The 13,218-nt window shown below is 31.9% G+C and overlaps 2 protein-coding genes across 2 annotated transcripts; one reads left to right on the forward strand and one right to left on the reverse strand.

The window, feature by feature from the left end:
- Window positions 1-2,798: 2,798 nt before the first annotated feature.
- Window positions 2,799-3,790, reverse strand: LOC122587578 (LOB domain-containing protein 21-like). The gene is made up of 2 exons (XM_043759758.1): window positions 3,096-3,790; window positions 2,799-2,910 (listed from the first exon to the last, which is right to left on the reverse strand). Exons 1-2 carry the CDS (start codon window positions 3,788-3,790, stop codon window positions 2,799-2,801), a joined length of 807 nt encoding a protein of 268 aa, XP_043615693.1.
- Window positions 3,791-10,197: 6,407 nt separating this feature from the next.
- Window positions 10,198-10,854, forward strand: LOC122587579. Its single transcript, XM_043759759.1, has one exon. It carries the CDS (start codon window positions 10,198-10,200, stop codon window positions 10,852-10,854), a length of 657 nt encoding a protein of 218 aa, XP_043615694.1.
- Window positions 10,855-13,218: the final 2,364 nt, after the last annotated feature.

The raw sequence follows: 13,218 nt of genomic DNA on the forward strand, positions 1-13,218 counted from the left end.
AATGTATAAATAGATTGATTTGATTAATTGATATGTGAGTGTAACTTTCGCTTTTATATTACATGGAAATACATAAACAAGTTTTATAAGGATCAAGAGTGTAGTCGGTTTGTTTTATCGGCAAAAACTATCGACAAACATTGACTCATTGGCTATCCTATAACATATGCATCGGCTTGTATTGGTAAGTATTTGCAAAATACATCGGCTAGTTTTGGCTGATGAAAGTAAACGTTGGGCAAGGACACGTGACCATTTTTGGCTAAAGGGCATGTGGGAGCGTGTATTTGTTTTTTTATTTGGTAAGTATTTTTTTAGCCAAAAAATTGACAAGTTTACTACTACACCACTAGTTTTGGCAAGATTTGGTTACCTTTGACTTGTTTTTGGCTAAACCACTTGTTCATTTCTCATTGGTTTAAAACTTGTCAAAACTTGCCAATTTGGCACTACACCCTTGTTCCTAAGCTTTCAAAATATAAGTTAGAAGAAAAAAAAATATATGTCAATTATGTTATAACTATTTATAGTGAATTGATATATTGATAGTTCATATAAAATTTTCAATGAGTTATATTTGTTAATCCATTTAGCATATATGGATCACCGGTCATTGTTGTCATCTGTCGTTCCCATCATCACTCGTGCCCTTCATCACCACTACATCGTTGTCGTCGTTGCATTGTGTGAATACTAACTATGTAAATAAATACTATACTCAAATTGCATTCATGTAAATTTGTAGGTAGTTAGATAGTTTACACCAAAGAGATGTTTCAAAGGTGATAGAGTTCGGTTATGTTGTAACATCTCGTTATTCAAAAAGTAAATAATTCAATAAATTAATTATTTATTCCTTTAAATTAATTATCATATTTAAAATTCATTATGTTTTATTGAATATGGCAAAAAAAAAAAAAGAGTATTAGTATAGTTGGCATCCTAGTGGTTATGTGTAACGTGTATAATACCATCTCGACACAAAATGAGAAAGAAAAATTAATGCAAAATCTCATTTAACTATAGTGGTTGTACATGTATTTATATTGTTTGTACCTTAGGAGTTTCTCATCCTGGTTCTAATCTTGGAATAATTAAAGGGGTGTATTCTCAAACATGTTCATAAAGTAGGTTTTATCCTATGCATTCACAAGTTACTCAAAAGTATGATGATTTGCCATTAAAAAAAAAGTATCGCGCATGAACACCTCCACCACACGAAATGTTACATCTAAAACAAAAACTTTGTAATACCGTATAATAATGTGTCTTTTTATGGACTTATTTCAAACTACTTTCAGTTTTTGAAGGTTATTGTAAACAATTTTATTTTTTTTTAACAAATCTAGGCATGTCATATACCTTCTCAAAGCCTTTTTTTGGGTCTAATTTTCCACATGATAATTAGTTTTCCATAAAACTTAAACCATTTAAAATTTATAGCCCAAAAAGTAGTCAAAGAGGTAGCGCTATCAAACTTAAACTTCAATACTTCATTTATCATATATACGCAATATCAAACACCACTTGACTCCTTTGCAAACACGATTCATCCAAATCATTACAAACTAATAAAAGGACTATTTTGGCACAAAGTTGGTGTGGTATCACACTTCCCTCAATGGCTCAAACTGGAATACCCTGCTACATATGTGTGATTATTCCACCACATGAATTGAAAATGGCTGATCAACCCAAAATAAAATGTGTTGACACTTAACTTGTGGATTACGAGTTTTAGATATATATTTGCCAAACAAAGCCGATAAGATGACTAGATCTATAAACACCTCTCCTCTATTGATCAAACATATAGCAATTAATAGCAAATTAGGAGCAACATTAAAATTGAACCACCAAACATTGATCCCACCTATCCTACCAATTGAAGACCGAACAACCAAATTCACAATTCAAATTTGAAGCCTATCTCATAAGTAAAAACCAAAAAAACCTTAGTAAGCGAGGCATAAATTTGAAAACGTACACCTTAGAAATCAAGGCCAAAATATAAAACCATTATTAATCAGACAATGATCCCAGCTCGGCTGGGTAAGTCCTTTTTCAAGTGGGGTTTCGATCCCCGTTAACTTTATATGGGAGCCTTTAGTCGTTAGACGTTTCCTCAACGTTGGACGCAATAGGATCCGGATAAAGCAACCGACTACGTACCCTGGTCTGAGTAATCGTTGGACGATGAGGGACGTACATTTGCTATTCAATAGTAAATGTGGAAAGTAAAAAAGCCAATAATAATCAAAATAAAATTGGAATTGTCAATAAATGGATAATTAGTTGAATCTTTAATTAGTTGAATTTTTCAAAGTAAAGGATAAAATGCTTTGCTTCATTTGAGTCAATTCATTAAAACAGAATCAACTCCATACCCCTTAAATATTGACTATAGTTGAATCAGTTATGCTTTAATTGATCAAAATATGTCAATCGATTATAATATTTGTACACTTAATTAATAGGGCACACACAATAATACTGATGAGATAACTTGTTCATATATAAATGAACTAGAATAATATATTAATCAACAATGAAACTATCAAAATCACAAAAACATGGTTTTAATTTGCTTCTAATTAAAGTACAAATCAACGATATAAATAATCAGATATATCTAAATCACTACTTCTAGACAAATAACTCATTGCATAACCTATATTCGTGATTTATTTTAATTTGTTCAATCCTAGCTAGCTAGTTCATTCGAGGAGATCTTGCGCACCTGATCAATATGTAGTACGTTTCAACGTACACCGTCATCTCTCCTTACGTATATGATCCTAAATCGCCATGTGATGAACACCTTGTTGTACCTCAAACAGTTTTCCGTAAACTTTTGTCTCTTGAGGCTCAATGAAATTCGTTTTTGCCTCCTTTAAAGATGATTCCAGCCTGATCAATAACATAAAAAACAATATGAAAACGAGTACAAAAAACTTTAAAACTTTTAAGGGCCATTTGGTAGATAAGAATTTAGAATTTATTAAATTTTGTGAAACAAACAGCCCCTTAGTATCAAAATCCGAATTTAATGGTAAACAAAATACATAAGAGATGGAGTTAAAATCGGAATTTACTTGAAATCATAAGCTTCTTTCGGTCCCATAAAAGCTTGTTGATCATCAGCAAACGAAACTCCAAGACTAGTCATTTCTGAATAATCTATACTACTTTCCCCTTGTTCGGGATTAAATAAATTATTTTCATCATATAGATATTGACTAGGGAGTTCATTCATATTATAATGATCAATCAAACCATTATTATTATAATAAAACCCTAATAAATCATTCCCACCATTCATCATCGGAGCCATCAAACCACTTGCAAGAACTTGATCCTTGATACATTCATCGTCGTCAACGTTTTGCAACGAAGACGACAAGCCAAGAGAGTTTTGCCTCATCAGCTTCACTTGTTTATTTTTTTTAAAAGCATCAAGTAAAGCATGAACATATTGAAGTTCTTGCATGGCTTCTAGACATTTTTGTCTATATTGAGCTATCAATCCATAACATCCATGCACACGATAAACGTGACGAATATACGATTCATACTTGATAGATTTCATCGCGTCTTGCTTTAGATCCTCGTCTTTGATTTGGTTAAGTATTTTCATGATGTTTCCAACGCCATAAATACGGTGGACGTTTTGAAACATCTTAGGTTGGTTGGCCGGAAAATGAGGTGCGAGAGGACAGTCGGAGGCACATCTACGGCGTTGGAAACGGCATGCGGCACAAGCAGGACGAGAACCACCTTTTACTGTCATTAGGGGTTTAATTAATTATGTTGTTAATTAATTATTATGAGATTAACTTGAATAGATAGAAGATGACTACCAAAGTAGACATGATGATAATATAATCACTTTAATTAACTTGAATTACTAAATTTTCGGAGGATTAGTTTTGAGGTTTAACTAGTCGCATTGACCTTTTTGAACAGATTTACTATATTTTCTATATATACTTTTTGTACGGTATTTTGAAATAATTAAAATGTGGATTAGTTTTAAGTTTTTAATTTTTATTTTAATAATAAGTTTGCTTTGAAGAGATTAATTGAGTCGGTTAAGATAGTTTGATTAACAGGCTGTCATTTAACAAATGTGCTTAATTAATTTTATTTGAACGAAATATCATTCAAGGAAACTCATGCTTAAAGGTACATCCATATATTTGTGTGAATATGGACAATTTTAAACAATTTATCTAAGTTTTCATTTGTTTCAGATAATTTTTTTTCCTTTTCATTCAATTCAAATATAAATATGCTTCATACATGTTATGAACAAAAGAAAATGAAGATTGCCCAAGACGAATTTGGATGATGATCTGCAAATGGCACATTGCATCTAAATAGGCCTAACATTTATTTTCCATATAAATAAAATTCATAGAATTTAATTTTATAACATTCTATTGCAATTGTTATATCATTTTTGTTCATCATTTTACATCAAAGCAGATATGCTTATTAACGCCCCCGAAAAAATTACGTTTATTGTATGTGATATCATATAAAATTTATATATGCATATATACTTTATGTTAAATCTTTATAAATACTTGTATTAATAACCATATCAACATGACCCGACTTAGCACGGAAAATAATTTGTATCGAAGTTCAAATAATAATAAGTGTGTCACGACAGTAAACATAAAAGATATAAGAGAAAAATTAAATATATCTAGTAGCATTAGTTTAATAATAAAATACTAAGAGTCTTGTTAATGACAGTCTTGTTAATAAAATAGTTGTAACTTTATCGTTAAATTTAAAGGATGGGCTTTAGTGTAAAATGTACACTTTTGTGAACTCTAATGATAGTCCGTAAGACTATAGTTTGTATATTCCAAAATCCAAACATTAATAGTTATTAAAAAGTGTCATGCATATCATCCGGAATAAAATGTGCGTCGTGGGCAAACAATGTCAAATGAAGCATAACATAATAGCCTCAATAAAAATAAACATAAAGATGAGGTTAATTACATAAATGTCACGAGAGTATACTTTCAAACGATGCATAATCTAGCAACCGCAATAAAATAACAACGTATGAAAATTTTCAATATTATTTATGATTATAAAATAACAACGTATGAGCAATAAAATAGCAACGTATGAAAATTTCCGATTTTTTTTTTTTTTTTTTGTTTTTATCATCATTGAATAAAAGCTTACTAAGAGCATTGCAAATTAAATCTCTACTAATAATGGGACAAATTTTGTTAGGCAAGTAAGCCCAATTAGATTGTTATGTACTATGCTCAAAGCCCACATGACATACTATATTGAAAACGAAATTTCAAAAAAATTTGACACGATTCCTTATTAACTATTATTCAAGATAAATATACTTCGTACATGTTATTTTGTTAGCATAAAATAAAAACAATTTGAAAGCTTGAAAGCTTTTCATCTGACAGTTTTCAATCTATATAAGGTTTGGTTTTAAAAAACATAAATTATATTAAGCGTTTTGTTAATAACAAAGACGATGAGTTATAATTATTTTTTCTTGGTAATGTTATAGGAACACCTTATTTACTAGCAAACACCCACAAAATTACGCGTATGAGTGTTACGGGCTGTTTGGTATTGCATGTGTTAACAATTGATATAGACTAATATGAGTAAAACTGTAAGACTTATACAGCCTTTGATACGAGAGAGAGATAGAAGAATACATTGTGTAAGGTTTTGTTATTAATTTTGATATATAGTGAATACATCTTTGAGCCCCTATTTATACTATAATTTTGATAGATAAATAAAGAAATAAAATAAAATAGAATCGGAGCTTTGATCTCTAGCTTGTAGCCAAAGTCGAAATCTTCTTATTTTGGGAACCACAATCTTTTCATTCTAACACCCCCCCTCAAGTTGAATAGTGGGATTTCCAATATTCAACTTGCGTTTGTTTTTATTTTTGGCTTTGAGTTTGACTTGAGCTACCGCCTTCAGACTTGGTAGCCTTTGATTTGAGCTACCACCTTCAGATATGACAACCTTGATTTGTGCTACCGCCTTCAGACATGACAACCTTTGATTGATTATTGATCTACCGTCTTCTTCAGACATGATAGTTTTTGGTTTGATCTACCGCCTTCAGACATGGTAGTCTCACAGTTTATTTCGTGAGATACCACCTTCGGACATGGTAGTTTTTTGGTTTGATCTACCGTCTTCTTTAGACATGGTAGTTTTTGATTTTTGCTACCGCCTTCTTCAAACATGGTAGACTTGATTTAAGCTATCGCCTTCTTCAGACATGGTAGACTTGATTTGGCTACCGCCTTATTTAGACATTATAGACTTGATTTGAGATACCGTCTTCAACAGACATGGTATATTTGATTTGATTCTTGAGCTATTACCTTCCCTTCTTTATATACCTATATCTCCCCCTAAAAAAAATACAGGTATATTTCTAACACTTCCCTTCTCGATTTCTGTTGCATGGCTTGTTTATGTTCGACAGAAGCGAGGATCCCACAATTTTCCTTTTTTCGGTAACTGTAGCACTCTGAGTTAGGCTCGAAATATTACTGAAAAGATATAACGTATGCATGGGATTATCGTAGAACATGAACTATATGAATAAAAGAGATTCGGTGAATCCAACATTAAACAAACAAGTACTTAACACATAATGCAAAAAAAAGGGGGCAAATGAATCTTGGATCCATGTAAGTCCAAGCCCAAGTTCTAGCACAAACATCAATCATCCGACACTTCTTGGATTCTCTTGGTAACCTGAAAAGTGTACTAAACAAGGTCAACACTAGGTTGGTGAGTTCATAGGAAAGAATGAACAGGAACACATACCAATGTCAACCAATACAAATTAACACCAAACATGATCTAAGATTTGCATACTTGTACCCAATGTCCCTCAATGTCCCCATGTCGTCCATAATGTCCTCAAGTACTAAAAGTACCCGTAAAATGTCATCAAGTACTTAAAGTATCCGTTTGTATTGTCATCATTCACCTCATTGTACTCAATTGCACATCATGCACCTCATTGTACTCAATTGCACATAAGTTGTTCATCCATGACCATCAATGTCCATACATAACCAAAACACCATGTGTATATACTTCGTACGATACTACTTTTGAAAGGCCTTTGATGCTTATATATAGGGTCACCCGCAGCCTTCCCACCACATCTCCAACCTTTCAAAGGGATTACCGTCCTCCATATATACACAACTAACCTATAACAACTCAACATACATATACAATAACCATACAACAAATCACATAATTGCACATCTACAAAACCGTCACATAACATGTATATCCATAAATCAATTAATGTCTCCATAACAACCATGTCCATCAATGACCCTCACACGTGTATTCACATAATGAACTACATATCAAGGTATTTAGAATACGCAAGTAAGCAAGAACAAGTAATAATGATATCAACAAGTATCCTAACAAGTCTTATGTTTTCACGCATGCACACATTGTCCCTCAATTGTCCTCTTGCCCTCCATAATGTCATCACCCAAGACACTCAAACATATGCCTAATCAAGTCATGTCATCAATCAAGAAAATCAAGCGTATGCGCAATTGAACTATGTCATAAATCAAGGCAAACATATAATTGCACACTCAAACAAGTCAACGCACAAAAGTTGTACACTTTTTAGCCCGAATCTCAATTGAGTAAGGAGCTACGAAACTCACCTTGATCGGTAAAGTAGTTAATATTGATTTATGATCGGGTTATAGTTGTTCAACGTCACTTTGCGTCCACTACCTACCAATGTACATAACATGCTTACAAATCAAGACCTTACATATAGTTTTTAAATAGTTCATCTTGGTTCTAAACTGTATCTAACGGGCGTTAAAAATGAATGGACTTTTAGTTCATCTTGGTTCTGATTAGTTCATCTTGGTTCTAACTGTAACTAACGGGCGTTAAAAACTAATGGATCTTGGTTCTAATTAGTTCTTCTTGGTTCTGAACTGTTGTCAAGAACAGTCCTTAGAATTAACGATCGTTAAAACCTGACCAAATTCAACCCAAATTGCACCCAAGTTTCATTTTGACTTCAAAATCAATTATGAGACACTTCTAAACTCGTTTCCAAGCATCATTGAACCTAACTCACGACACAAACTCGATCTATAACATCTAATCTTGTCCAAATCCGTTCTTGACCCAAATAAAAACCCTAGGAAACCCTAATTCGACCCAAAAATCATTTTGGCCATTTTGGAAGCCAATAATCATGTTACCAACACATTTTGGACAAAACCCATCATAAAAAACTCATTTATTTAACAATCTAAGACCAATTTATACCCAATTTCATTCAAAACCCTAATTTTGACTCCAAGAACCTATTTTGACCCAAAACTACTTAGAGTTGACCATAAACAAGATTAATAACATTAAATGATGATTTTGAGTTTGAAATTACTTACCAAATCTTCCACCCAAGACTCAAATCTGAAATTTTGCTAGATGATAAGTTCTTGTACTTGAAATTGCCCAAATTTTTGATATGATATGAAGATGATGATATAAATGATAACCCTAACACAAATCTTGCTTGAAACAATTATTTTGATGGAAGAATTTTAGAGAGATAGTGAATATATGTGTGTGTGTGTGTGTTCTTACAAGAGAATAGAGAGAGAGGTAAGAAAAGTGAAATGGATGGATGGGAGAAATGCGTGGTGGGGAAAGGATAAGGTGGGTCATAAGTTGGGTCATAAGTTGGGTATAACCCATGGAGGGCCCATATCATGTTTCCTAGCTAATTTAGATATCATATAAAGTATAATAGTCGATTAGTACTAACAATGATCTCGACTAGCACATTAGTCTCAAATAAATGATAAATGACCTTTTTGAACACATTGAACCCAATTAAACCACAAATTACACTTGGACATATATTGATTAACTAAATACTTAGTCAAAATGTACACGAAGTCAAAGAGTGAAGAATCACGATTGTTACAGCTGCTGCTTTTCGTAAAATCACAAAGGCAAAAGCTTTTGGCTTTTTGTCTTTTTCGGCTCCTCAATCTCATGAAACATCCACCGAGAGCACCTCATCAATTTAAATCTTCTTACCAACTCAAAATTTAATGTATCCTAATGAACCTCTTTTGCGGCTCAAAATCCCACCGAGCTCCTCACGTCCCCTTCGAATTCTTTTCAGCAAACCTCGACTTCGGTTTTTGTGTTTTATTTTTTTATGATTGACTTTTTTTTGTGTTTTGTTTGTTTTGATGATAGTTGTTTATTAGGGTTTTGTGGCTCTTGATACCATGTTAACAATTGATATAGACAAATATGAGTAAGACTGTAAGGCTTATACAGCCTTTGATACGAGAGGGAGATAGGAGACTACATTGTGTAAGGTTTTGTTATTAATTTTGATATATAGTGAATACATCTTTGAGCCCCTATTTATACTATAATTTTGATAGATAAATAAAAAAATAAAATAAAATAGAATCGGAGCTTTGATCTCTAGCTTGTAGCCAAAGTCGAAATCTTCTTATTTTAGGAAGCGCAATCTTTTCATTCTAAGAGCATGGTGTACCTATTTTTAGCGGACTGTTAACATTGTTAACAGATTTGGTCTTTTTCCAGAATGTTTATAAATTAATGTTAATAGATCTGTTTCAATGGTGGTCTTTTTCTGCAATCCTATACTACCCATATACATTGATACGGAGAATATGGTGCTTTGTCTTTTATGGTCAGTGTGATTTTAAGAGCATAGTGAATGTTTATGTTAAATTGGTATATGTTTGGATAAACGAATCCATTTTTTTATTATTATTATACTCAAACGTTACATAAGTATCTGGCATAAATATTTTAACACTAAAAAAACTTTAGGAATGTAAACAACCAATTTGAACCTTTCATTTTCTTCCTAATATTTAAGAGATGGAAAAAAAATCTAGCTTCGAATTTTCAAAAGAAAAACAACTTTGAAATCCGAATTTCTTTTATGTTTAATTTTGCATGAATTAATTCTATCTCAAAATAAAACCTATTTATAACTTCCTAATCAAAACCAAATCTTGTTCCATTAATAAAACAAATCTTGGTCCATTGTCTTGCTTCAATTTCAACCTATTTTGTCTTAGCTTTGTGAATTCTGATCGATTCAGGATGGAACAATTCCCAAATCGATCAATAATTCGCCTCAAAAGCTTTAAAGATAAATACCTCTTTGCAGAAAATGATGAAGAATCAGTTTCACAATCTCGAGATGGTTCAACAAGGAATTCCCGTTGGATTGTAGAGGTTGTTGATGAAGATTGTATATCCTTAAAAAGTTGTTTTGGAAAATACTTAACCGCATCAAATAAACCATCAATTCCAGGAATGAGAGCTCGATTTCTTAAAGTTACTCAAACCCGACTAGGAAATAAGTATCCAAACGATCATATGACAATTATCGACGATTCCTTGATCACCGGGAAATGGAATTCTGCCCTTCAATGGGTCCCATTGATGTCCGAAGTTTATCCTGAAGTTCGGTTAAAGACTCATTATGGAAACTATTTACAATCGAACAAAGGTCCACCCCCTTTAGGGAACATGGTCACACATGATCTTCCTAGAAAAGAAGGACCTATGAATAAAAGAATTTCATGGCAAGTCGAATTGGTGGAAGCACCTTCGGATATATTCAGAGAATCTGAAACGTTTAAATCGAGAGTTACATTTTATGCTAAGACGTTTGTGTCGGAATTGCAAAAGGGGAAGAAGAAAATTAAGGGATCTGCAAAAGGTATGATCAAGGACAAGAAGCCACAACAATAGATTTATTCGCTATCTTCAACTAGACCATGATCGAGTAAAAGATGTAAACTCGTAAGAAAGAAATGTCAACTTACTAACAAAGTTCATGTTTATGCTTGTTTGTTTAGCGACAATACATGATCAACAGCGAGTCATAAAATAGACAATGTGCACTTACAAAAGGATTACTATGTAGAACATTTTGGATGTGCAAATAATGAACTATATATACATAGCTTTATATAAACATATAAGTTGTATCATCTATAATAACAATATCTAATTCTGTTTAAAATGATAGACTATTTGATTAGAAAGTATTTCAACTTTGACCAAATATTTTTTCTTGATCTAAATTAAATAATGTCATTAAATAATGTCTATTGTGAAAACCTAAATGGGTAAAAAAACCAAACTATTGTATAGTGAAAATGGGATGTAGAAAAAATGACTTAACCGAACTACTGTATAATGAAAAGAAAATGAGATGTAGAAAAAATGACTCAAAGTTGTGGCTAAAGCTACAACCAATTAACTAACCAAGACCTATTTTTTTCAAAGTAAAAATTATGGTAAAAAAGTAAAACTCAAAAAGCATCCTAAAATTCAACCCTTACCAAACACACCTTTAAGTTCGTTAATAAATCATAACGGGGTGTCTTATACCAGAACTCATCTCCATGAAAACTAGTCCTAATCAGCGCAACATCAACAAAATACCATCCAAGGACTAATCCCTCTAAATTCAACCTTATCCCAAGACTAGTCTTGGACTCACCTTTTATTTAATTCTACATTTTATCTAACTTTACACTTCCAATCCCTCAATATTTAACAAAAACTAAACAAAACACACAATTCATTAAACCACTTAATTAAAATGAAAGTTATATAATCATTTTCATAATAATAGGAATAACAATATAATAATAATATAGAAAATACTATAGGGGTAGTTTTAAAACAAAGTAAAACGGTTAGGGTTAAAACTGAAAATATCAATAAAATAATAATAATAAATTTCCATTGAGTGTCTTCTTCCCCTCCCCCCCAACCCCAACCCGGCCGCCGAAAAATTCGTACTTAACTTGCACACACAAAAACGCATATATACTCCAACCCATATACACTTATATATATATATATATATATATATATATATATATATTTTAAGAAAGGGGCTAAAATGGGCTAAAATGTAAAAAAAAAAAAAAAAAAAGAAAGAAAAGCACGTAATAGAACTCGTCCGTCCACGCAAAAAAAAGGCACCATTCAGCACTGAGGGCTGAATCGGTCAGCACACACTGTGTTTGGTTTGTCCATCTGAACAAGGAACCATGCTAAACGAGAATCCAAATGATGTTGAACCATCCCATCTTCTAAGACTTTCTAAACCATTCAGCAATCAACTTTTCCCCAAATACCCTCATCCCTTTCATCCTCACACCCTATTCTTCTTTACATTTTTATACGGATGAATCAGGACTCGTGTTTTTCAAGATATAATCTCTCTTGAAGACAAAAATTTCCACATCTATTGTTATATAATAATAATAATAATAATACCACTGTAATATATATCACTCTTGAAACAAAAATATCCAGATCTGTTACTGTATAAACTTTATATATCACTTCCGTATTCTTTTCCAAGTGGTATAGTAGCAAAAAAAGTTTAGTTTTATACTGTAGTATTTTATCAAACTTAAAAGATATTTATAGTTTGCAAAGAGATTTGTTAAAAGGAAATCGAGCGTATTCCATCCGAAATTGAAACAACATGTTTGACCTACACTATCTATATTTTTGTTAGGAGCGGAATTGTTGGCATTGAAGTTAATATATTATTATTTTTTTATTTTTTAAAATTTGATCTGTTGTTGAAAAGCTTAATATTATCATGATATATTAATATTCATGTTATGTTTTTGTCTTGTTATAAAATGATGTTATGTTTGTGATTGATAATCTTTTTATAGCATATGGTCATGAAGGAGGTTAAAAAAGTCATTTTAATTATTCAGATTATTTATTCAAAGTAAATATCAAACATATATTTTTCATTCAGATTCAAATTCATTAAGTGTTTTTGAACCATTCAGGCTTCGTAATCATTCAACGCTAAAATCATTCCGTATTATCAAACATACCCTAAGTGGCGTATCCACCCTATATTATGGGTGGTCAATGGACCCATTAATATATGTTAAAGAGCTTTTATAATTATATTTAAGAACCTCTTTAAAACTTGTAATGGACCCCCTTGAATCTTTAAAACTTGTAATAGACCCCCCTTGAATTTAAATTCTATAGAACCCTTTTTATATTAAAGATTTTCTTATTTTGCTGTCAAACAAATATCCGATTTTAAAAAAGTTCTACTAT

This window comes from Erigeron canadensis, chromosome 2, assembly GCF_010389155.1.
Source record: "Erigeron canadensis isolate Cc75 chromosome 2, C_canadensis_v1, whole genome shotgun sequence".
NCBI classification, from domain to species: Eukaryota; Viridiplantae; Streptophyta; class Magnoliopsida; order Asterales; family Asteraceae; genus Erigeron; species Erigeron canadensis.